This window comes from Zootoca vivipara, chromosome Z1, assembly GCF_965207765.1.
Source record: "Zootoca vivipara chromosome Z1, rZooViv2.hap1.1, whole genome shotgun sequence".
Lineage (NCBI taxonomy): Eukaryota > Metazoa > Chordata > Lepidosauria > Squamata > Lacertidae > Zootoca > Zootoca vivipara.
In genome coordinates this window covers 54,770,540-54,796,639 of record NC_142583.1, presented here as the reverse complement: position 1 = coordinate 54,796,639, position 26,100 = coordinate 54,770,540, and the positions used below count along the sequence as shown (strand labels likewise).

The window sequence follows — 26,100 nt, the reverse complement described above, 5'->3', positions numbered from 1 at the left end:
AGGCAGCTGCCTAGAGCACGTAAATGGAGTGGGCGCTGGGCAGCCTGCCCCGCAAAACCCCTGCGCCACCGCTTCAGCTACAGGCGCTGCCACCGCTTGCTCGCTGCAGCTGCTGAGGAGCTCACAGCGTCCCCTCCATAGGCGGGAGGGTGCTGAGCTCTTCTTTTGGCTTGCGCTCCTCCCGCCTATGGAGGGGACGAGGGGCGTCAGCAATGCGTCATGACGCATGTGCCGGGGACGCCAAAAGGTGTTTTGCCTAGGGCGCAAAAAGCCCTAGCACCGGCCCTGGTCTGAGGGACGGTGGACTGGCCCCCTGCTGAAAAAGTTTGCCGACCTCTGCTCTAAGAATTATGATCACCTTAGGTCATTGTCATACACAGATACAGCCAGGGATTAATTTGAACTGAGGGCCTTATCCCGGTGCCTCTTTATATGACACTCAGCCCTGGAAAAATGAATTAACAACATAAACTTTGCCTCTGCACATGTACAGAAACATTTTCTGGGATGTTTGGGGTTGTTTTTTTTGGGGGGGGGTGACTGGGTAGAAAAAGTGAGCATGGGGTGTTTGTGCAAATTCTCCAAATGGCAGAAATTCCTTTGAAGGAATAGAAGTCCCTTATCAATGTTCAGTTCCCTTAACAAACTACAGTTCCCATAATTCTTTGTGGGAAGCCATGCCTGTTTAATACAGTATAATGATGCTTTAAATGTGTAGTGCAAATGGGCCCAAAATCTTCTTCTGATCCTTTAAAGTGCTGGTTTTGCCTAGTGTACTGAATTGCCGTAACCCAATAATATTATTTGTTATAGTACCTTCCTGGATTTGTGATGTGATGTCTTCATAACTGCATGTGTAATGCTAAGGTAAAAATAACATTGCAGGGTTCGGCATAATGGGAGACGATAGGCTGGTTTGAAAGGATTCCAGTACAGAGTAAAAAAAAGATACCATAATAGCAGAGAATGGTATTGCTACAACATGAACCTATTGAAAAACTTTGAGATGCTTTCAAGGAAAGTGCTGTGGATTGGATTAAGTATACCAGAATTTTTGTAGCAATATTTAGATACAACAGAAAACTCCAATATCCTACCTGAACACAATGGTTGCTGGCTTTCTGGAGCAGCTCTATTAAAAAACATCTAATATTTATTTATCCTTCTTCAAGTGTAATCCCTTAAATAAGGTTTGGCTTCTGTTGAGATAATCTGTTCAGTTCTGAGTGAGAAATCTTTCCGATTTTGTATCCTTGTTTGCATAATGCTTGCAGTAGACAACAAAGTTAGCTGAAAGTGTAGATAAAACTATAGGGATTACCTTCAAGCATTTGCAAATTGCCACATCCGTGCCCTTTATGTGAGATTTGTAAGAAGCTCAGTGACAACTAAGCTGAAAAGCAACAGAGGATAAGGAATTTCCAGCACAATAAATCATCCTCACTTCTCAATTTCGAAAGCACTGAGGCAGGTTTGGGCGATTATAAAACCAGGAGGCTTAACCTTTCCCATAATGACAAGAGAGTTGAAGTCTTAACCAGTTCTGCCTCCCATACAGCACTCATTATCAAATATTTACCTGCATTGCAGAAGTTGGATACAGGTCTAAAATTCCACAAGTGGAAAGGTCTGAAGAAGATTATCAGGGTGGTGCTGTGGAAAGCTGCCCTCAAAAATTGCCGTTGTTATTATTTAAATTTGTATACCACCCTATACCCTCATGTCTCAGGGTGGTTTTCAACAATATAAAACAATATAAAACTAAAAATAATTCCTCCGCAAATAAGCTTTTCCTGTTTCTCAGGGCACTGACAAAAACCTCCTCACCCACCACAAATGTAAAATAAGCACAACAAAAGCTATGTACCTCGCCCATGAGATTTGCTTCAGGATTTTCTCTCCCCCCTGCTAATGTTCAAATGCAATTTCTTTTTTCCTCATGAATTGATAGAGAATGGTAAGGGGGGAGATGCAGAAGAAACTTTCCACACACACCAGTCGTCCAAAGTGCCCCGTCTTTTGTTTAAGTAGATGGACACATGAAGAACTCAGCCTTCATCTAATGCTAGCCACCTCTTGTACCTGCAAACAGAACAAACCTGGGCTGAGCTCGGGCTCCCAGCTGCTGTATTTGGGGTTGCAGCCCATTTGTTTTGGTGTTTTTGAGTGAGTTGATCAGTTGCTTTCCTTCTGCTCCCCTTTCCATGCCCTCTACTACATATGCCCGGTCCATATTTAATTGGCATAACAGAACCAACAAAATCAGCAACCAAAGTTGCTCCTCGTGAACAAATTCAAATATGAACTACTCTGGTCTAATTCATATGGGGAAAATGTGGTATAAACAGCTAAATAATGCTCTTAATTTAGCATAGCTGCCAAGTACCCCGTTTTCCCCGGGAAACCCCCGTTTTTACTTACCTTTTCCCGGTGGTCCCCCGTATCACTTTGTCTCCCGTTTTTCTCCTTTATTTTCTCCTGCCGGCGGCCATTTTTTTCTTTCCGATTTGCCCTTCTATGGGCACCAAAAATGGCCACCGCCGGCTTCAAAAGTCGCATCTACGCATGTCCGGAAGTGCATAGACGCGACTTCCGGTGTCGGCGGCGGACATTTTTGGTGCCCATAGATGGGCGGAGCGACACCGGAAGTTGTGTTGACACACTTTCTGACATGCGTACAAGCGACTTTCGAAGCCGCCGGCGGCCATTTTTGGTGCCCATAGAAGGGCAAAGCGACACCGGATGTTATGTCGATGCAACTTCCGGTGTCACACAGCTGCCGGTCCCGGATTCTGCAGTCCGGGACTTGGAAGGTAAGAATTTATGAAAGCTCCAAGTGGAACCCAAGCTAAGGAGCATCCTCACCACCACTCACCACTTTCTCCAATACTCTATTTTTAATGCATTTCTATCCCATCTCATGGCTTTCTCGCAGAATTTGCACGTGTGATTTATTTCATTCAGTTGCTCACATGGATCTCTGTACACCTTTTTTTGTTCCTGCCCTATATAAGTAAATAAAACTAATGTATTACCCTCAGGCTTGCAGAAATTTTGTAATTTTAAAGAATGACAAGTGTGGTAACACCAGGAACTGTGCACCTCCTCTGGGTGGACCAGACACAGCAGACGACAGCTTTAGAATCCAGCGTGCCTTGGTCTATTAGTTCAAAAGGTCATGTTCCCACCTTTGCCCTTGGAAAACGAAGCACAGCATCGCTGAGATCCAAAGACTGTCCTGTGGCATTTCCAGTCGATCAAATAGCAAGGCTGGTGTCAATCTCTCATCAGCCACTAGGGACAGATAGGTTTTAATGATCTCGAGCTTTGAAAAGCTTTATCGAAGGAACTGGAACCGTTTGTGATATTGGCCCAGCTGACAAATCATGTAATACTTGGACTGAGGTATCTGTAACCCTCAAGTTGTTGTTGGGCTCCAACTGCCATCAACCTCAGCCACTGCAGCCACCATGGCCAACAGTGAAGGATGATGGGAGTTGTGGTCCAGCAACATATTGATGGCCACATCCTGTATTGTGCCAGTTTAAAATACTGTAAACAATGGTTTCATGTGACAGGGCAGCATGCTCTTTCCCTGTGGAAGTTCTTCCCTACTCCTGCTGCTGCCACGATAAACCAAGCCATAGTCTGGCTTGTCGTGTTATCAAAACTCGAGCTCCAAACAAACTATGAGTGGTAAGCCATGAATGAACCTTGGTTACCACTCATGGTTTGTTTGAGGGGAAACTAACCATGAGTACAGGTATGGATGACATGATAAGGCAGAATTTGGCCTGTTTCATCCACAGCATAGCAGCAGTGGGAGAGGAGTGCTGTGGAAACTTTTGAGTAGCGTGCACCCGGCATGTTGCTAGTTCACAATAAACCATGGCTTGTTTTTAAACTCCGGTTTATGTGATATGTGAAGCAGATCATTATCTGAAGAATTAGATATGTGCTTGAAGAACAGTTCTAGTAAAGACACAATTTTCGATGTCGCTTTGCCCATCTATGGGCACCAAAAATGGCCGCCGCCAACACCGGAAGTCCCGTCTGCGCATGTCCGGACATGAGTAGACGCGACTTTCGACGCTGGCGGTGGCCATTTTGGGTGCCCATAGATGGGCAAAGCAGGGGGGGGGAAATGGCCAATGGCAGGAGAATTTTAGGGAGAAAAACGGGAGACAGAGAGATATGGGGGACCGCCGGGAAACGGTACGTAAAAACGGGGGTTTCCCGGGGAAAACGGGATACTTGGCAGCTATGTACTCTGCCCCAGATCACACATCTTTCTCAAGAGTCCCCCAACCACTGGGAGCAGAGCATTTTGGGGACATGGGGGAGTGGTTGGAAAGCTCCATTCCACAAGCTCCTTCCTTTTATGAATGGAAAGGTAGGACACCAGTGTGCAGTTCTGCCTACACAAAACCCTCCATGTGGTCCAGTGTTTGTGGTATGACTATTTTTTAAAAAACGAAGTACAAGAAAATATATTAACTCCCCCCCCTTTACAGGCAGAATATGTTTTATATATACAGAATTTCTCACCAACAGTCAAATATCGATTTGACATTAGTATTATAACATGTGAACATTTCAGTGCTTTTACACATGGGGAAATCAATAAATATGTACTATACACCAGTTAACAGAGCAACTATAAAAATATAAAAACAGCAGGCATATAAGGGGGGAAAGTGGCAATGTGTAAATAAAACTATTATGAAGTAAGTGTGCACATTCTGTCTGTCAATGTGGAGACGCCATGAATCCACACTGTTCCATTGGAATGTCTGCTCTGGAGTAGCTTCTTCCAGGAGGAATTCATGGAACAGGATGTCTTCACACCTGAAACACGGCAATGTTACACAGGTTTATTTATTCCAGAAAGATTATTCTGGGTCCATAAAAGGAAAGTCAGCTAGGCTGCTTTTAGGGTGCTAAAACAAAACGAGCCCTGTTTTATCAAGTTGCAGTTATAAAGCTCAAATTCTTAGATGGAGTTGGTTCATTTGCAGACATGGGCAGTACTTTGGAGAGATGTAAATTCCCACCACTCTATCTTATCTTAACATCTAGGAGAAGTGAATGTCGAAGCCAAGTCCTTCCTAACCACAACCTAAGAACCAGTTGAGACATTACCTACACCAGGCACGTCCAACTCCCAAGAGACTGCGATCTACTCCCAGTTTAAAAATACTGGAAGTGATCTACCCATGGAGGGGGGGAGAGGCCAAAGTTGTTGACCTTTTTTTTTAGGGGGGGGGAGCCAAAGTTAAACCACAACGCAGCAGCAGTAACGACTACTTCTGTATGCAAACTCGTCGGCAACAGACGATTGAAGACTGCCCATTTGACGCAACGGAGGAACAGAGCGCAGGGGGCAGGACTTTCAATCCATTGTTGTTCTCTTCCACCAATTGATAGGGATCCTGTGATCGACCAAGATCGACCGTGATCATCCGGGGATCGAACTGTCGATCGTGGTCGACCAGTTGGACACCCTTGACCTACACCATGACAAACTGTATTCTGGTGGCAAGTTTTCTATCTCCTAGTTGTACAGTACTGCAAAAAAAAAATTCATTGCATAAGTTGGGTGGGTCATCACACTTTGAATTCCTCCACCTGTGATTCACACCCATGCCATTGCCAGTGGGAGTGAAGGAACTCATTGTTTGATGGTCTCAGCTGATGAAGTATTCTGCTTCATGATACAGCTGGGAGGTGCCATGTTACCTTTACGCAGTGTCTTATGAGGCCCAAGTTCAATTCTGCCCAGCTTCTACCTAAAACTTCCACAAACAACCTTCCATTTTCTCTCTCCAGGGCTTGTAAACCCCATTGCTCCAAAGCTCCAAACAGCACCATATCCACTTTGCCATTTTAGTTCAGAATTTGCTCCAAACCCTTTGAAGATTTATCTAATAAAGGGATCTCTGCCCTTCCCAGTGAAAAACATTTGATTAGCACTGAAAATAAGAAATATCAAAGCCATGTTTAGCAAATGGAAGGTCTTGAACATACCTGTTTGTTGCCAAGGCGTGAAGAAGACAAATCATTCTGCTGCCGAGTTCTATTCTTCCCTTGAGAAGCCTGATCGCCTAAGAAATAGGAAGTGCATGTCAATTAATTGGGCAAAAAAGGCGTAATCACACCAGAGTTTGCTGTATTAGCCGCAGTCAGTGGAGGAGAGCCACAGAAATGAGAGCTATCCAGAGAAATGTGGCCCACATATTAATCTAGTATATCTGCATTGCATATAGATGCATAATTAGAAATGAGTTCAGCTACTCATTTGTAGTTCTAAAAAAGGGACAAAGTTTAATCTTTCCCCAAGTATAGGTATATTCCACCATAGCTCACAGGTATGTTTTGGACTACAACTCCCATCATCCTTTATAGTTTGTGATGCTAGCTGGGGCTGATGGGAGTTGTAGTCCACTGCATCTGGACGTCTCACCACCTTGGGTTCCCCAGATGTAGCTCTACACACATATATTCCACCACCACGATAAGTGTCTTCTGGAAGTAACTTAAGCCCAACCTTCATGGCATCAGTTTAGACCAAATATCTAAGCACACAGTCAAATGCATGTACCTTGCCTGAAATCTTGTAACCAATGGGAGTACTCACATTGGTTTGAAGGGCTCCAAAGGTAATGACATGCCATTGCCTAAAGGCAAGGCATATGAGGAAAGAATCAAGAAACTGGACATTCCTGGCCCAGAAGGAAAATAAATGTTAATGGGGAGTAGATATATATCGGAGATGTAAAGCATAATATGAAATCTTACTAAACTATATTAGGTGAAAACCAAATCTGCTTAGCACCATCAGATCACGAGCAGGAAAGTGTTATTGTGCTAACATTCTGCTTGTAGACCCATCTGGTTGGCCATAGTGAAAACAGAATGCTGGCCTAGATAGGCCTTTGGCCTGATCCAGTGGGGTGCTTATTATGCTTACAAAGGCATTGTGCTGTCTCTTGAATCACAGTTAAGGAATTCAGGCCCCCAACAGATATTGGTAACATATCTGGTGTATTAATAAGGTTTTATGGAGCTTTCTGGCAGGGCTCTTAACGCAGACCCGCAAGAGTTCTCCCCATCCCCCAGATCAAGGAAAAAAGAGAGAGGATGGGTTGTGCTTTGGTTCAGGGGACGGTGCAGAGTTAATTTCACTGTCTTGAATATAAAACAGGTACTAGATGTGCCACCACTCAAAGATGACTGACGGGGCCAACAGCCTATGTTATCTTATGCTAAGAACAGGGATGGCTGAATCTGTAATTTTTCTCTTCATTTCTAATACTTCTAATCTGATGTTCAGTTCTCCACATTTCTATGTCAGTTACTGTTTTTTTTTAAGTCGTCACGAAAATTCACCATTTTAACGCTAATTTCTCCTAATATGCAATTTTGCCTAATATATTTTGCAAAGCAATAACACATTTGTGTGTTCTATTTTCACAAATACATGCATGTTGTTGTGCTTATTTACCCTAGTATATTACTTGGTGGGAGAATAGCACTGCCAGACTCAGAGAAGTGCGAATTTAAAAGCATGGTTGTGTTTTGGTTCATGCTTTGCTTTGGAAAAGGTGGATGTAAAGATCACCTTTGCATGAGAACTGAATCGAATTCCATTCGCATCCCGAGTCAAGCAGCAACTATGCGAAACAGAGCAGAGATTACTCATAACCATGGTTAAGTTTTCTTAAACCGTGGTTATGTGTTATATCTACACTTCGACACAGAACTGAGCTGTACCTTTTGGGTGGTTGCCCATCTTTCTGTGCATGTCCTGCTATTATTGAACTGCTTTGACCTGGGTTGTGTACAGTTCTCAAGAAATTAGCCTCACTCCTTCAGAAGACACAGATAAAGGTGAATGTGATTACACATATGAAAAAGGAACATCCAAGGAAGATTTAGAGGGAGAAGAACCTTTACTTTCAAGCCCTTTCCCTAAAAACAACAACCCCTGAACCTTCCACAGGACCTGAAAGGCAAGAGTGGATTTTATACTTATGGAAATGTGTGTGAGCTGAAAAGGTATTAAACTTCTGAAAATTCAGCTGCAAAGTGTATTAAATATGAATCAAATTAGCTGGAGTGTGAGAGGGAAGCGGGGAAAAATAATGTTTCTCAAGTGGTTATGACTCAGTTCTCTTCCAAATATAGTATGCATACAACATTGTTCAGTAACGAGTTTATCAAGATTTTGCTCTGCAAAAAGAGGACTCAAAGCCAAGGTGGAAGATTCAGAAGCTCCCAGAGGCATTAGAAGCTCATTCCCAATTTCCTATAAAAAATAAAGAATCTGTCAGTGTGATTCTCCTGGTGCTGGAAGTTAGACATCACCAAGGCTAAGAGGAATACTTTGATAACTCTATAGTAGTTTTTTAAAAACTGAATTCCACTGAGCCCTAGAATTTTGGGGAGGCTTTATTAGGGATTTTTCAGTGGGATAATCAATTTTAGGGACTGGTCTGAAGAAACCATCTTGCTGAAGCTCAGGTGTGGGTCTGGTCAGTGCAGGGATGAGTGAGTCCCTGGGAACCACAGGTATACTGTCTTGGACTGGTTGGACACAGAGGAATGGTAGGAGGAACCAGCTGGGGAACCCCCCAGCAGGGCCGGCTCTACATAGACCCCCGGTGGCACAGTGCACCACGATGGGGGGCTGGCAAGCTGGGCGCCGCGCAGAAACCAATTGCGCCCTGCGAGGGCGGGACGGGCGGCGGAGCAATCTCCGCCCCTCAGCACCAGGGCACGCGATCTGCTCAAGACGGCCCTGCCCCCCAGGGAAGAAGGCTCAGAGCCTGGGGGAGTGCTGGTGGGACAACAAAGAGGTGAGAAGACTCGGAGCAGGTGTTGAAAGCTGAGGAGACAACAGGCCTTAGTGAGCTGGGAAAGTCTGTGGCAGAAAGAAATCTAGAATCAGAGGCAGACGCTGAATCAGGAGCAGGGCCGTCTTAAGCATGCCTGGCGCCCTGGCGCAGTTGTGCGATGGATCCCTCCGGCGCCCCCCGCCCCGTATGACTGCTCTTCCCCTGTAATGGGGAGCCTTAGAGGTGTACTGGGCATGTTGAGGATGTGCTGTGGGCATTGTTAGAGGGGCTGAGCTTCAGGGTTTTTGAGATGGGCTCTAAACCTCTTGCCCCATTCTGTAGCTTTTGAGAAACTTACTGGGTGAGACTCTATTCACCCAGTGGAGGCACCAAACACATAATTTAGAATATGCAAATTTAATGCAAACTTGTGTCACATGGGTCTCTGCGCCAAGTCACAGGGGTACACTCTTTTCATGCCCAGGCCAACTATGAAGTCTAATAGGAATGGTAAAAGAAAAAAAATGTTTCCTTTAAACTTAACCAATTTTAAAGAAACCCACCCTTCTTGCTAGTTCCCAATACAGGCAGCGATGAGCAATCATGACTTACCATTTTCTGGAGAAGTTGCCTTCACAGAAATAAGTTTCACATTCTCTTTATCCGATGGGGCTCTGTTGGGAGATGTTGAAGATGTTTGGAGACATTTAAATCATGAGGGGAAAAAGAGTACATTTCTAGAAGAGGATTGAATTTAGCCAATCCAAGCAGCACATAAATAATGTATTTAAATAAATAAGTCAGTGGATGGCTGTGGTCAAGTTATTCCAATGCAGGAATGGCCAGGACTGTCTTACCAACTTAAACTGGTAAAAGAAACTCCTGGCCACCGAGGACGCCTGCACCTTCTGGGAGAGAGCTGGATGTTGCATCGAACAATAGTTACACCACACTTTTCAGTGTATTTTTCCTTATCAGAAAAAAAAATCCATTTTGGAGGGGGAGGGATAGATTTGTTGCTCAAGAGCACAGAATCAACTTTAATTGTGCAACCTTATTCTGCCAATCTATGGTTGAATCCTGCCTTCAAATAGCAAGAGTCTGGAAGCACCCCTTGTGAAGGAAACAGGTTCTGAATCAATGCATTTTCAAGGTGAATACTCTCTACGTTACTGTAAGCAGCAACTGCATTCTCTGAACCAGATAGGGAAAGTGGAGTTTTGGAAAAATCAACTCTGTCTGAAAGAATAGCCAGACAGACTAAATTCATAATACTATGTGGAAAATACTGTTTGAAAGAAATGTCCTTTGGGACTGCTACTGCACTGAAGTTCTTCCAGAGGTAACAGTGAGCTGGAAAAAGATGTCAAGAATTTTATTGTTGTCAGAGAGTATAGTTTGGTATTTGGGTCAGCAGCAGAGGAATATGGCAAACCTCTCCAGGAAGTCCACCCGAATCAGCAAATAAAGGACTTAATAAAGGAAAAGGTAACTTCTTCCTGCACATAATTGATTTTTTTAAAAAAAGAATATAAACAAGGATGGACACGGTATGGGCCATTTGAGAACTGGGAACAGCCACTGCTGTTACAGAATTTAGGTGCGTATTGATGATAGTAAGCTACCTGGGACTCTGTTTGTCAAACACATTAACAACACGAGAGCCATTCCAATTATAAGAAAGGGGATTTTGTATTAACGCGAGGAAGGGATTCCTGGCAGAATGAACAGCAAAGGCATGTCTGTTGGGGCAAATGGGACACTGTCCCAATAACTTCAATATGCCCTTCTGCCTGCCCTCTTTCTTACTCCCATTCCAAGGAGTGGTCCTGAGGCTGCTGTTGCAGACTGTGAGAGTGGCGCTCACATGACCTCCTGGCAGCAGGGAGTAAGGGAGGGTGGGAAGTGTGAGGTGGTGGGGAGGTCCGGGCTGTCAACTTCCTCCTCCTTAGCCTTCTAGAACTCAGTAGGGAGGACAGATCAACAGGGGTCAGTGTGAGAATTAGCTGGCACTATCTGTTGTTGGAAGTGAGAGCTGGACCATAAAGAAGGCTGATCACCAAAGAATGGATGCTTTTGAATTATGGTTCTGGAGGAGACTCTTGAGAGTCCCATGGACTGCAAGAAGACCAAACCTATCCACTGTGAAGGAAATCAGCCCTGAGTGCTCACTGGAAGGACAGATCCTGGAGCTGAGGCTCCAATACTTTGGCCACCTCATGAGAAGAGAAGACTCCCTGGAAAAGACCCTGATGTTGGGAAAGATTGAGGGTGCAAGGAGAAGGGGACGACAGGATGAGATGGTTGGACAGTGTTCTCGAAGCTACAAACATGAGTTTGACCAAACTGCAGGAGGAAGTGGAAGACAGGAGTGCCTGGTGTGCTCTGGTTCACGGGGTCACGAAGAGTCAGACATGACTAAACAACTAAACAACAACAACAGCAGCAGCAGCAGCAACAACAACAACAAATCAAGATCTCTTTCAACTCCATGATTCTATGAAGCAGTTATGGAAGAAAGATGTTGCCTTGCTCTGTGTTGCCATGGGAGTGATAGAAATCAATCTTCTCAGCTGCCCTCATTCTGAAGTTTTATCTCCCAAACAAGCCCACACTGGTTATTACTGAGGCCAATAGCTATTGAGTATTGAGTATAGGAGCTGATAGAGCTGCAAGAATCAGGTGTGTTTCTTTCTCACGCAGTGACAAATATGAAGAGGCAATGCACACAGATCAAGAAGGACCACGTCAGAGTGTCTATTTTTGTGAACGGACTTCTGCAAATCTCTCATCTCTCTCTCATTTATGGGAATGACCCTGACCATGTACTGTAGAGATGTCAAGATCTTCTTGATAAGACCAAATTTGTATCTCAAAAGAAACTGTCAGAAAGCCAGTGCCACAGTGGGGTTCTTCTGAATCTGAAGAACATGTGCGGCTGGGTTGCAGGGACAGGAATTGCAAGATAGCTGAACTGCTTCTAGTGGCAGAATGGCCTGGTTATTTTTAAAACCTGGACCATTATAGCAGAGGTAGCCAACGTGAGGCTACAACTCTCATCATACTGGCTGGGACTGACGGGTGTGGGGACCCCTACAGCAGTACGTTTCCAAGCACAATTCAAAGTGTTGGTGCTGACCTTTAAAGCCCTAAATGGCCTCAGTCCAGTATACCTGAAGGAGCGTCTCCACCCCCATCATTCTGCCCGGACACTGAGGTCCAGTGCCGAGGGTTCCCTTACTGCGAGAAGCAAATCTACAAGGAACCAGGCAGAGGACCTTCTTGGTAGTGGCACCCGCCCTGTGGAACACCCTCCCATCAGAGGTCAGAGAGATAAACAACGTCTACCTGACTTTTAGAAAATACCTAAAGGCAGCCCTGTTTAGGGAAGTTTTTAATCTGTGTATTTGATGTATTTCAATGTTTGCTGGAAGCCACCCAGAGTGGCAGGGGAAGCCCAGCCTGGCCCTCACTGCCTACAAGGGACTGCTTCCATAAGGCACTTTTATATTAGCATAGGATGGGAGGAAAGGAAAACAACTTACTGTTCAGTTCCGTTTTCTTGTCTCTCTGAAAGCAGAAGGAAATTCACATGATACAGATATCCCAGTGCTAATTGTCAGGGAGCAAGGTTCCTACCTAGCCTTCTCCATCACCTACAACTCTTTCACATGCCAGGATTTTCTCCTTCTTGCATATCAGAATAATCGTGCAATGTGAGCATTCATTGAATTCGGCAATAAGGAATGATTTACTTGCCAGGGTTATACAGTTGTAAGCGATTTCTAGAGCAATAAGAATGGGAGCCTAACGACCGCCTCTTTTCTTAGTAGGGATGGGCAAATATGGGAATTACAGTTTTTCACAATCCCTCAGGTTTCAAATCTTCAGTTCTCTACCTTTCCATATTAGTTTACAATTGTGATTTGTAAAAGCCCTCATGAAAACAGATAAACATTTTTGTGAAAATTTCTTCTTCTTCTTCTTCTTCTTCTTCTTCTTCTTCTTCTTCTTCTTCTTCTTCTTCTTCTTCTTCTTCTTCTTCTTCTTCTTCTTCTTCTTCTTCTTCTATTACCTGCCTTCAGCAGCAAGCCCCAGAGTGGATTAAAACAAATCAAAATTCAGAATAAAAGTAGTCACACCCTTATTTTTTGGTATGTACTTTTGCCTAAGATACATATTTGATGCAAAGTATATTTCCCCTAATATAATTTCTCTATTATAGTGCATTTTTGTATGTTATCTTCACTAATCTATGCATGTTGTCACACGCTTTACCCTAACATATGTATTGTTGTACACATTACTTGGCAGGAAAACTGCATTGCAAAATTCTGAGAAGTGTAAATTTTGAAGGCTGGCTGTGTTTTGGTTTGCATATTGTTTCAGAAAGTGTGAATTAGGCAGATACGCTTTTAAATGTGAACTGAATTGAATCCCCCCCTTCCCCCTTGCAACTTAATTTTGCTGTGAATAGAGCCGATGTTTGGGATTCTAGTTACTCTCTGCAGTACAGCTACCCTCTGCAAACAGTCATTACTTCGCAAAGACTGAGCATACTCAGTCTTCATTGGACTAGTTTCCTGTTCTTCTGCAAACCGTGGGGTGTCCAAAAGCCTGCTGACAGCTCCCTCTTGTGGCAAGGAGGCTGGTTGATGATGCTTAGGCTGGAGAAGCAACAACTCAATGCGACATATTGAACATCACGATTACAAATAAAGCAAGGCATCGCACAAATCCCAGTCAGTTCAAAAACATTCTAACAAATATGCTCCAGCTGAAATTACAACGGGGGATCTAATTCAAATCCATTTTAAATATTTTGTTAATTTCTTTTTTTTGGGGGGGTGGGGGGGTTAAAAGTTGAATAGATACCTGGAGTTGTCTTCAAGCACATTCTGTACAAAATCACCAGAAGGAATACGGAAAGTGATATTACTATCAAGGCAATGATGACCGGCAAAATAATGGCTGCATGCAATGGAGAAAACTGTTTTAATTCAAACCTGTCAACATCTTAGATTCGTTTTTAAAAGACCCCCCCTCCGCACTGACCACTTTCTAATCTACACAGTGCCTGCAGTGGAAATTCTTACTTAATTTCCCAGCCTTCCTATTTTCCAGTGCAATCACTAGGTGGCAGGCTTACAGCCATTATGAAAGACCATAACCTGACTTCCTCCCAAGTTCAATCCTTCCAAAGGCCTCTGCAGTAAACAGCAGTATCCTTGCTGCGAGGCCTGCGTCCATATATACTTTTGCTTGACAGGCCTAAAGGTGTATAACACTTTTCCTAGGGGAATTAAGGATGAGATTACAAGTGCCAGCAGCGACTGCAGTAAAATTCCAATTTGCATTGTGTGTGCATGTTATGTTATGCTGTTATGCTATGTTATGTTGTCACGTTGTGTTTTGTGTGTGTGCGGGTTTCTTTGTCCAGGACTGAACAAAGTCCTTTGATAGGAGGCAAATGCCACACATTGTTTTAGTGATGATTTGTTAATTATTCTTTATGATTTATGTTTTATTTGTGATGTTATTGGGCAGACATATCCCCCCTGTTCATGCTCTCTGTAAGAATGACCTGATCCAGGGTTATCACTTTGCATGATATCGCGGCTTTCACCTGCATCCTCAAGAATAATTTCAGGGCTCAAAGGGTGAAAGGCAATGTCAGTTCTGCTCTCATTAGATCTTGCCTCTCTTGCAGATAGCTCTTATGCAGGCAGGTAGACAGCTTTCCGTAATTAGGTTCACTGTCCACTAAGGACTGACGTTTTGGCAGCTGCTGTAAAACCACCACGCTCGTGTACTTACTGGTATAAGAGGGGTGATCCTGTTTTTCAGAGTGTGCATTTACAGTGTTGCCTACGAGAAAGAAAAACAGCGATTAAAGTAAAACATTCACTTGCATGGTTTCTGCTTTTTTTATATATATAAAAAATTCAGCTAGCAGTTGAACACAACGGCAGCTTTCTTATCTCCCCACATCCCACTGCTGTCCTGTTCCAAGTCATCAGTAGACTGAAGAGCAATTATTATGATACTAAATAAAAAAATTCCTTCCAGTAGCACCTTAGAGACCAACTAAGTTTGTCATTGGTATGAGCTTTTGTGTGCATGCACACTTCTTCAGTGTGCATGTACACGGAAGCTCATACCAATGACAAACTTGGTCTCTAAGGTGCTACTGGAAGGAATTTTTTTATTTTGTTTCGACTCCGTCAGACCAACACGGCTACCTACATGAAACTAGCATTATGATACTACTGTATTCTGAAGTGAAGCTGCTTTGGTTCGGTCTGTCTCCCTTCTCATTTTCCCAGTGTCAAGGTCAGTTCTCCACATTTCCACAACAGGTTTTTTTGTCATTGGAAAATTCACCAGCATTTTAGTAACAAATTTCTCCCAAAATACGCCTTTTTGTATGCAGTTTTGCTCAGTGCTATTTTTCATGAAAAAGAAGTGCCATAACTCGCCACGAATACCTCCCTTGTTCTCTTAGAATGACAATGGCGCCCACTTGAGAGGTGCCGGAATTGCGTTCCAGTGAGTTCTGGCTGGGGACAAAAGCCCTGTTTTTGCCTAATGTACACATTTTTGCAAATCTGTTTTCCCATTTTTGCATGTTACTTTCACTAATATATGGGTCTGCATATAAAAGTATACAGTACATATACTGTTTGAGCAATGAACTTCCTTGCAAAATTTGGAGGATGACTGTGCTTCAGTTCATGTGTTGTTTTAAAAAAAGCAAATCAGGTAGATATGGCTTTAAATCAAATTTCGTTTCCATTCCCAGCTAGGAACGATCCATAAGTCAAATATTAGCCCAGTCCACTTGGATACAACCCAATTTCACTCCCCGATTCCATTTTGAGTGCTTAGAATTTAAGCCAACTAAATATAATTTGCTTTCAAGAGATTTAGACTGAATTAAATCCAAGTACCTCAACTTCACAGATCTCTCCCCCCATACACACCCACACACACCCAACAATAGCATATGGTTTATTTAATGCTTTTCAGGGATTTTGTTATAGCCCATTTTTTGACATTACTGGTCTCATTAAAACTAGATTACATTTTTTGCTGATCCAGGTTCAACCTTATTGAATTAACCATAATCTTATGCTGGTCAGCAGTTTTCTGCCTGTCTACGATGTGATACTATTTATTTGAAAAATAATCTGGCATCCATTATTATGTTTTCTTGAATTTTCATATACACTTAAGAAACCTACATTCTAGGTGCTGTTATTGTCTTAAAAATGCATCTGTTTTACTTTCTTTCTTGAGTGATAGCATTTCTCAGCCCACACTAACCTTTACCTTATTATCTGAATCCCAGGGGATTCTTTTAAAAAATAAAAAGCCTCCTCAAGTTTTTGAGATGCTTTAAATCCTACATTTTTGTCAGTATTTACCAAAAATAGGGCATATCAAAGGATTGCAACCTTACTATGGCCTCGGTCCAGTATACCTGAAGGAGCGTCTCCACCCCCATCGTTCTGCCCGGACACTGAGGTCCAGTACTGAGGGCCTTCTGACGGTTCCCTCGTTGCGAGAAGCCAAGTTGCAGGGAACCAGGCAGAGGGCCTTCTCGGTGGTGGCGCCTGTCCTGTGGAACACCCTCCCATCAGATGTCAAAGAGAAAAACAGCTACCAGATTTTTAGAAGACATCTGAAGGCAGCCCTGTTTAGGGAGGCTTTTAATGTTTAATTGTTTTATTTCATTTTTCTGTTGTAAGCCGCCCAGAGTGGCTGGGGAAACCCAGCCAGATGGGCGGGGTATAAATAATAAATTATTATTATTATTATTATTATTATTATTATTATTATTATTATTATACTATAAATTCTGTTGTGAATCGGGATCATTATATTTATTCCCAGGGTTTCCTCCCCCCCCCATTTGTGAAAAGCAAGTTTGCCATAAGGCAGAGAATTGAATGCCCTATAGCATGGTAGCAGAACATAAACTTTGTCTGCAAAGGCCTGTAAACCAAGGGTATGGAATCACTAACCTTCAGGGCTTACACAGCTCCTGCTGCCACCCTTCCCCCCACAGCCAACAGAGTCTCATCTGCCCCTCCCTGATGCAACAAGGCTTGAAAACAACCTTCTGTTGGAACCAATGGAAGGCTTTCCCATGCCTAACTGCAGTGTGATGGAGGCATTTTCAGGGTACTCACAGCTTCAGAGGAAAGGGGGGTCTTCCTGGAAAAAGCAGCAGAGGGAATGGGTAACCATCCTGCAGCAACAAGGCTTGGAAAAAGCTAAAATGCTCACATTGGCCACATAGACTGTTGTCTTGGCCACTGCCATGTTCCCTTGTTTCCTGCTTGGCAGGGGGTTGGACTGGATGGCCCTTGTGGTCTCTTCCAACTCTATGATTCTAAGGGGGAGTCCAATCCTTGGGCTGCAAAAACTCTCCCCACCCTTGCTATAAAGCCACAGGTTAAATTGTTGGTATCTCCCGAGGTCACATAGAGCAGGTGAAGGGGACATTTGGCCCTCCAGATGTTGCTGAATTACAACTCCCATCATCCCCCGTCATTGGCCATGCTTGCTGGGGCTGAGGTTGGTTGTAGTTGAGCAACATCTGGAAGTCCAAAGGTTCCCTAAAGGATCTCCTGTAGCCACCGGACTGTTGCCATCAGTCAGAATAAGCACTACTGTGCTTATCTAGATGGACAAGGAATCTCAAGCTGCTGTTTATATCCTTGTGCTGTTAGGCATATCTGGTCAACAGTATCATGGTTTTCAGTTACCCTTTAACGAGCAATTTGCGCCGCATCAGCCGTCGCTATAGAAAGCCCAAGAAATTGACAGTGACTGGCAGACTTATTTAACTTGTTCTATGCCTCTTCCATGTCAACCTCACACTCCTTTGGGGGCTGTGAGTTTAGAGGGGCAGCTGCCCTATAAAAAGAATCTGGGAAGACTTCCAGACTCACTACTGAAAAATGAGGAGGGCAATATTGTCCGGAATAAGTTGTTGTTGGGCAATGAGTGGGGAGGGAGAAAGCCTTCTATTTGGCCCCTTATTTTTTGCATTGCTGCCTTGCCTCATTCTAGTAGGTGGTTAACAGACCAGCAGATGGCATGGGAGATGGAGACCCCAAACCTCCCTCCCTCCACTGTGTTCTCAGATGGCCCTTTGACTAAACAACTGCAGTCTCCTTCCGTTTGTTTCTCCCCCCTCTTCCTTTTTGGATGGCAACCAAATGAAGCTAAGCTCAAGTACACTCCTGACTGATTGCTCAAAGGGGATGCTAAAATACACAAAGTATGTTTTTGTAATTTGGAGGTGGAGGAGGTCAAAGAAGACCTTTTCATTTTTAAAAAATGACACATACTATGTTGTTCTAAACTTCCCAATTCTCCAAATTATAGAAATAAAACCTGCCGAAAGTGGTTGCAAATGAACCCACTCTGGGGAGGGTCCTTTATCCTGGACACTCTAGAGACCTGGGGATTTCAGAAGGCATTTGAAAACATTCTTGTTTAACCCAGCATTTGGTGGCAACCCTAAGACTGTTGGATGGAAGAATATTTTTTAACTGTAACTACTTTTAGATGTTTTAAACTGTAACAGCTTTTAAATTGTTTTTACAGTGTTAAAATGTTTTTGCTTTGCTTTTGTTTTTGTGTGTATCTGTTGTTTTCTGCCCTGGGCTCCTGGGGGAGGAAGGGTGGGATAGAAATTCAATAATTAAAAAAAAAGTAGAAGATCTCAAGAACTTAAAAAGCACAGACTGGCTGCTCCGTATGTAACTCATTTATGAGTCCTGATTATCAACTCAGATTTGTAGGGCAAATTGAAACCACAGTTTGCTGCTTTGTATATATAACATCAAACTATGGTTTGCCACAAAGCAAGAAGGGAAAGGGGGGATCACAGTGAGAATGGGAGAATGATGTTCCTGTTAATCATTTATTAATTCCACACATTTTAATGCATTTACCCCACAACTTTCCCAACATGCAAAACTGTGGTTTTTTGAAGTGAATTTGATGCACCAGGGGGATAAAGCACACATGCCAATTGCTAAATTTTACATATTCACTGGAATCCCTCCCACAAAATGCTGGCAGTCTGGAGGTAAAATAGGAGACAAGTATTTGTCTTTACTTACTTTCAGTTGGAACTTCAGTTGCTTTTTGAAGCGTGTCTTGTACGCTTCTCTGAGTGGCATTCTTGTTGGGAGATGTTGTCTTGTTATGTTGAGCTGTAAGGAAGGAAATCTCATGTTAAACACAAACACCATCCTAAGGTTTAGACTCTTGTGCAGGTAGGAAGCACTGCTTGCAGTGAGAAACAAAGGATGTTTCTCTCCCTCTCTCTTTCTGAGACCTTTTATAAAAGGTTTATAAAACGTTGAGCGGTCTGGTGAGATAGTGTGGAAGTGAATCTGGAGAGGCAGGGTAGAGGTGAATCTCCTCCACCTTCCTAAAACAACTTCCCTGCCAGCTCCCATCTGTAGAACATTTTCCTCTCCTTTATTATCTGGCTGGTGGGAGTAGCCATGGCACATTGGGAGAGGGAAGAAGATCAGAAAATGCATTACCCATAAAAAAGCACAGGTTTTCAGAAATTGTGCATATGCTGCTTTATATGTATGGATGCAAAGTTAGAAATAGTCCCCTTTTTAATGCAATACATCTCATCACAGCAGGGAGGGTGGATGGGTGCCTATTTAGTCCCCTGTCCTGATGACAACTGCTGATGAGCAATTTAAACCAGGCTTGGGACTGGATAGCTTTTCAAGCAGAGCACTCATCTCTGCAAAAGAAGCCACATGGGATGCCCTAAAACCAACCAAAGGGACATCATCCCCTGAAAGCTTATTCTGTTTGTTCCCTGGAGCACGCTGGGAGATGCTTTTCCTTGGACCCAACCCCTGCAAGCCTTTCATCAAGTTTACCCGACAACCAGAAGCTACAGGGCAAAATCAACCGCGAAAAACCTCTGCCTGCATCTACTGCAAGGAAACTGAAGCTATACTCAACATCGCAGCACCGAAGCAAAACCGCTGCTATAATACAGTCATATAATTGTTTAATGGGCCAGTTGTCAACAGTTGATTATGAATTAGATTATAAAGGGGATGTCTTACCAGGAGTTGTTAGAGCCGAGTGAGATGAAGTCACAGCGCTCAGTGCTGGTGATTCAGCTGTCCCTGCTGATATTTTGATAAGATAAATGACAGTGTGTTAACTGCTGTTCTCAAAACATATTTGTCAAAGGAATAATCAGTATGCACGTGTGGGGAAAACCAGAGTAATTCTGCAGAGCTGTTGTCTCAACATCCTCAGGTCCCTGCATCTTTTTCTTTAAAACGGTGCCTATTAATAATAGTTATTTATTTCATTTATGAATCACTTCCCAAGAGGCTTCTTGAGGCGATTTACAATACAATAAAAACATTCATGAAACAATTACACATATAAAAGCAATTTAGAAAAAAAATCAATTTAAACAACAATTTGAAAGTCAATTAAATAAACAATGAATGATTTGAAAAAAATCATGTTAAAAGAGGAAGATTTTCAACAAGTTCCCAAACAGACAATAGGGATGGAGGTTATCTGATGGTGTGAGTGTCAGAGAGTAGGCGTCGTCACAATAAAGGCCTGATTCTGGCACTTGAGAATGGACCTCCCAATGAAATGCTAGTTGCATGAGGCCCTGTTCTGCAGAATACAGAGATCAGTTGGGTGTGCAGAGGGTGGGATTATCTTTGGGGTGTTTTGTTCTAAGCACTGCAATGTCTGAATAACGTCATTCCAAACGGGATACTTGGCAGCTATGTTTAAAGGTCAGCACCAACACTTTGCATTGTGGTCGGAAACGTACTGGGAGTAGTCAGCAGTTGCCCAACACTTGCACAATGCTGACTGAGGCTGCATATACACCGTACGTGTAAAACACCTGACTTCCCCCAGAGAATCCTGAGAGCTGCCTTTTTTTATGGTTGCTGGAAAGTGTAGTTCTGTGAGCAAGAGCTTTTATGCCTCTCCTAATCCAAATGCTAGGACGCGGGTGGCACTGTGGTCTAAACCACTGAGCGTAGGGCTTGCCGATCAGAAGGTCGGCAGTTCGAATGCCTGCAATGGGGTGAGCTCCCGTTGCTCGGTCCCAGCTCCTGCCAACCTAGCAGTTCGAAAGCAAGTGCAAGTAGATAAATAGGTACCGCTCCGGTGGGAAGGTAAACAGCATTTCCGTGCACTGCTCTGGTTTCACCAGAAGCAGCTTAGTCATGCTGGCCACATAACCTGGAAAAACTGACTGCAGACAAATGTCGGCTCCCTCGGCCAGTAAAGTGAGATGAGTGTCGCAACCCCAGAGTCGTTTGCGACTGGACTTAACTGTCAGGGGTCCTTTACCTTTTTTAATCCAAATGCTGCAGCACTCCCCGGTCTTTTCTACAGCTGTTTTCCGCAATGTTAGGGCAAAATAAATGTGAAGAACCCAGGAAAAGGTCTGCTGGATTAGACCAAATTCCTATCTAGCATCCTTTTTCTACAGTGGCCAACCAGATGCTAATGCCATTGTCCTCTTCTCGGAACCCCTTGAGGAAGTCACTTGGAATGGGTGGAGAAGCTCCGCTTTGAAGCTGATCGTAAAAACCATCATCAATGGTATTGTTCTAGGTTGGTCTACTATGGGCAAGGAAGTAGTCAACTTCCAGTATTCATTCAGGGCACTACCATGAACTAAGCTGTAGAGACAGGCCTGCCTATGCTTATTAGCTTTTCCCTACTTGCCACAAGCTTTAGCTTTCAGTACAGGTTAATTATAGGTGGTTGTGTTCTATGGATACCCTCAAGTGAGGAACTTCTCCATGACCTAAAATAAAAGGAGTCACATTTGTGGGCTTTCTGTTTTGTTTTGTTTCTATCCATTAGGACTTCTGCTATAAAGTGGAACGACAAAAGCAAAACAAAAGCAAACGCTTCTTCATAGCCTACAGCACCAGTTCTACATCAGCAAATCTTCATTTGGTGCAGTAACAGCAGAGACAGACAGTTCAGTGTTTTAGTGCTGTAGGTAAGTATAAAATAAAAGATGTGCATCCAAAGACTATGGTAAATTGAGATGCCTTTGTGTGCAATTATGTATGGGTATGTAATTTTTTAAAAAAATGTCTGCAGCATTCCATAATAATGGACACATTCACATACTAGAGGAAGGATGGGGGACCTGTGGTCTCCCAGATTTGGTTGGGCTACATCTCCCACCAAGACATTTTGGCACCTGAGGCAATCCCTAAAATGGCACCCCCTCCCCACCAGGGTAGAAGGGGTGAGGGAATATCTACATCAGGAACAAGGGGGAAAGAAAAATCAACGTCAGGACTTGCTGTACTGGTGGATGCTGCCGCCTGAGGCAGTCGCCTCACCTTACCTCATGAGTGGGCCAGCCTTGCTCTCTGTCAGGAGTATGGGCAGGATTGAGGCTCTGGGGCTTGTAGTGCTTTGCAGGACTGGGGCCTGCCTCAGCTTGTGCTGGAGAAGCAAGGAGTGGCCACTCAGGTGAGGCCACTTGATACCTCACTGCACCTGGTGGCAGGAGCTGGGAGGGATAAAAGCTCAGCATTTCCCTTCAGCTCTTCGCCACAGCAACACTATGCCTGCCTGGTTGCATCTGGCCTCTCACTCCTTGGACCCTTGCCTTGCCGACGCCTTGCTCCTTGACCCTTGGACCTTTGCCTTGCTGACGCCTTGCTCATTGACTCCCAGACCTTTGCCTCTGCCTTGCTCCTTGACCCTGCAACTGCCTGCTGCTGGACCCTCACCCCTGTACCTGTTCCTGCTTCTACATCACCATCTTGCCTCTGGTCCTGACTTCCTCAGTCAGGGCTTCAACCACCCGCTGACCGGACCGTGACACTCTCTTCAGCCCTGAACATGGGCTATATTGTCTGGGGCTGATGGAAGTTGGAGTCCAGCAAAATCTGGAGAGTCACAGTTTCCCCCTAAGACACCCTTATGCAGAAGGCTGACGGTAGCCATGCTTGAGTTAAGTGAGAGTCAACTGGAATGACCTTCTGCAAAGAACCAAAGGGTTAGACTTTCCCCTTCATTGGGGGCCTTTCATATTCAGAGAGGCTTAGGTGTTGAAAGTTGAGCTGTGGACCCAGTGCCGGATTTAGGTATAAGCTAAACAAGCTATAGCTTAGGGCCCCACTCTCTTGAGCCCCCCAAAAAATTTAAAGGAAAAAAACACCTGGATGTAAATTTCCAATTGTATTTCAGTTCAACAATTACTTTGATAAAATACATATTTTGTTATGTGCAAATGGCTCTAGATACCTATTAGGTCCATAAATTACCATATACAGTGGTACCTCGGTTTATGAACACAATTGGTTCCGGAAGTCTGTTCATAAACTGAAGCGTTCATAAACTGAAGCGAACTTTTCCATTGAAAGTAATGGAAAGTGAATTAATCCGTTCCAGACGGTCCGCGGAGTAAGCGTTCATAAACTGAAGCAAACTTTCCCATTGAAAGTAATGGAAAGTGGATTAATCCGTTCCAGACGGGTCCGCAGAGTACTTAAACTGAAGCGTTCATAAACTGAAGCATGGGTGTAATTGGTTCCGGAAGTCTGTTCATAAACTGAAGCGTTCATAAACTGAAGCAAACTTTCCCATTGAAAGTAATGGAAAATGAATTAATCCGTTCCAGATGGGTCCATGGCGTTCATAAACCGAAAATTCATAAACCGAGGTGTTCATAAACTGAGGTTCCACTGTATTCAACACAAAAAACAGCGACAATTTGTTGTTGACAAAGGACAGCTGGACATATAAAGGGCCCCATAACCTTCACTAGCTTAGGGCCTCATCAAACCTAAATCCGGCTCTGTGTGGACCCAAAAGAATTTCTCAGAAGCCAAATAAAATGTCTTCATCTAGCCTAATGCACCCTGTGCAAGAAAATTGGGTTTTTATTATCACTTGATCCCCAAGACGGAGGGCCAAACCAAAAGAGACAGTGGAGATCCCTTGCCATTTTACATTTCTCCAAAATCTATGGGACAGAGGGGTTCCCCAACCTTGCTTCATATGAATTATGCCACTAACTGCTCTACAAAAGTAATATCCAGTCCAGTATGAGTTTTCTCCTTCTTCTCTATTTATTTTGAAAGGCACAAAGAACTTAACATTGTAGATTTTGGATATATAGATATTTTTAACTAGGGAAGCATCAATAGATTGTAAAATTACATATGCAGGTCTATGACCTTATTCCTCAAAATGTGTTCAGTGAAGACATTGCAGAGAGCAGTTTGTGAGCAGATATAACACTGGCTCTCTGTCATCATCATTTTTCTGCCTACCATGAAAAAGAGTCTTGCCGTGTGTTAAGGATCTAACAGATTTATTGCTAATGTGCCACAGACCTCTTTGTTGTTCCTGCTGCAGCATATTACCATAGCTACCCCTCTGGAAATATTGTAGAATGATAGCATCATCAATTAATATGCTGGTTTACTACAGGGATGGGCAGACTTTAAGCTGGTGTGGATCTACAGATTCCAGGCCCTGCATATACATAGCCTTTATTTCAGCTGTGGCTGCATGAAGACTAGCCAATAGTCTTATGCCAGTAGTACTCTTCACTCCCATGTTCACCAACACAGGGGTAAGAAGTGGGGTCACACATCGAAAACTGCCTTGTACCAAGTTAGATCATTGGTTAATCTAGCTCAGTATGGTCTATTGGTAGCAGATTTCCAAGGTTTCACATAGGAGTCTCTTGCAGATTCTGGGGATCGAACGTGGGAGTTTTTAACGTGCAATGTATGTGCTCCATCAGTGAGTCAAGACCTTCACCACCAACCAATGCCCTGCTTCACAGCCATGGCGGCCCCTTCTCACCCTCAGGTATGGCTTACAATGAATTCACCAGTGAGCCAGCGAAACACAATACCTACTGCTTGCCGTGTTGTTCGATGTTGATAGTGCAGAGGTCTGTGTTGGTTGGGCTGTTGCTGAAGAATTCGCTGAAGAATTCGCAATAGCAGTTGTATTATCTGAAACAATGAAGACACAATTTTTTTCTGTTACTCTTCCTCTGCCAAATAAACATAGGCGATCTGTGAAACCCTTATGGTTCATTGCTAAAATTGCTTATGAAAAGACAACAGAATTCCCAGCATTCCATGCTGTTTAATTTTCGTGTTCCTGGTACAGCTCCAAGACATTGTCTGCATGTGTAAATGACACTCCTGTTGATGCAGAGGTGTGATTATTCACTTCCTGTGGCTATACCTGAGACTATATATAAATCCTTGTCACAGACAGAAATATTGTCCAAAGAGAAAGAACAAGAAATCCAGGTCTAATTTTTGTTGCCCTGTAGGGATGTCAGAAAATTCACATGAAAATGAAACTGGGAGTGAAAATTGACGGTGTTCACACATTCATGTTCATTCATTTCAATAGGTCTTCTCTGAGTAAAACTTAGCTGAATGCCACCCAATGTAAATCACATAAGTTATGTAATTTTGCCACAGTGGGCTGACTTCACCCACTCCTTCTTGATGTCGTGCTTTATTTCTGTTTCAGGGTGCTTCTCGGGGACTTCTTCCCATAAGTTGACATGAATAGCATAGTTTTGGGCCAGAAGATGGAATTGCTGCAGAATGGGAGCAGCGCAATTACAGAATGGAATGGAAAACGCTGCTTTCCTAAATCTCCATTTCTATTAAAGCTTTGCAGTCAGGTGCTCTAGGATTTCAACTCCACGTGATGAAATCACTGCTTACATGTTCTAGAAAGCAATAGGGGATTTTAATTTGAGGGGGGAAACATGGAAGTGTAGTAAACGGTGCCTATGTTATATGGGTGTTCATTGATTCATAGCGTTTCCCCCCCCCCAATGTTAAAAAAATGTTGTTTTAAATACCCACATAAACAGTAGAGCAGCTATGAAGTCAGAGCTATTGAGAAAGCTACCTCCATCTACAGCTTCCATTTTTGCCCTCCTTTTCTGTCCCTGACTCTTGCAATAGCTCTGGGCTTCTCTATAAAGCAGGAATGATGATATTATTACCCACTTACGTTGCAGGGGAGTTGCAAAAAATGAATTAGCAAATGCCGCTAAAGCGTTTTTGAAAATGAAAAAAAGTGTTCACCTTCATCAGAGTGCAGCTCTTCAAGGGGGAAAATACAGCCTCGCTCGTAGACAGTGGCACAGAATTAATCACTTCAAGAAGAGTAAATGGCACTCTGAGGAAATCATTCC

The 26,100-nt window shown here is 43.5% G+C and overlaps 1 protein-coding gene across 5 annotated transcripts in view; it reads right to left on the bottom strand.

The window, feature by feature from the left end:
* Positions 1 to 4,507: 4,507 nt before the first annotated feature.
* The window catches only part of EMCN (endomucin), a 35,699-nt gene continuing 14,106 nt past the window's right edge, over positions 4,508 to 26,100 (bottom strand). For 2 of the 5 annotated variants that reach the window (XM_088661118.1, XM_088661119.1), the window contains exons 5-14: positions 24,788 to 24,886; positions 19,961 to 20,026; positions 18,980 to 19,072; positions 14,655 to 14,705; positions 13,713 to 13,808; positions 12,383 to 12,407; positions 9,450 to 9,511; positions 6,638 to 6,722; positions 6,028 to 6,104; positions 4,508 to 4,848 (exon numbers count right to left, since the gene is read on the bottom strand). In XM_088661118.1, coding sequence (XP_088517244.1) covers positions 6,077 to 6,104; positions 6,638 to 6,722; positions 9,450 to 9,511; positions 12,383 to 12,407; positions 13,713 to 13,808; positions 14,655 to 14,705; positions 18,980 to 19,072; positions 19,961 to 20,026; positions 24,788 to 24,886 — 605 coding nt within the window. In that variant the 3' untranslated portion in view covers positions 4,508 to 4,848; positions 6,028 to 6,076. The remainder of the gene's footprint in view (positions 4,849 to 6,027; positions 6,105 to 6,637; positions 6,723 to 9,449; positions 9,512 to 12,382; positions 12,408 to 13,712; positions 13,809 to 14,654; positions 14,706 to 18,979; positions 19,073 to 19,960; positions 20,027 to 24,787; positions 24,887 to 26,100) is intronic. The other 3 variants (XM_035113351.3, XM_035113352.3, XM_088661120.1) reach the window with 2 other exon arrangements.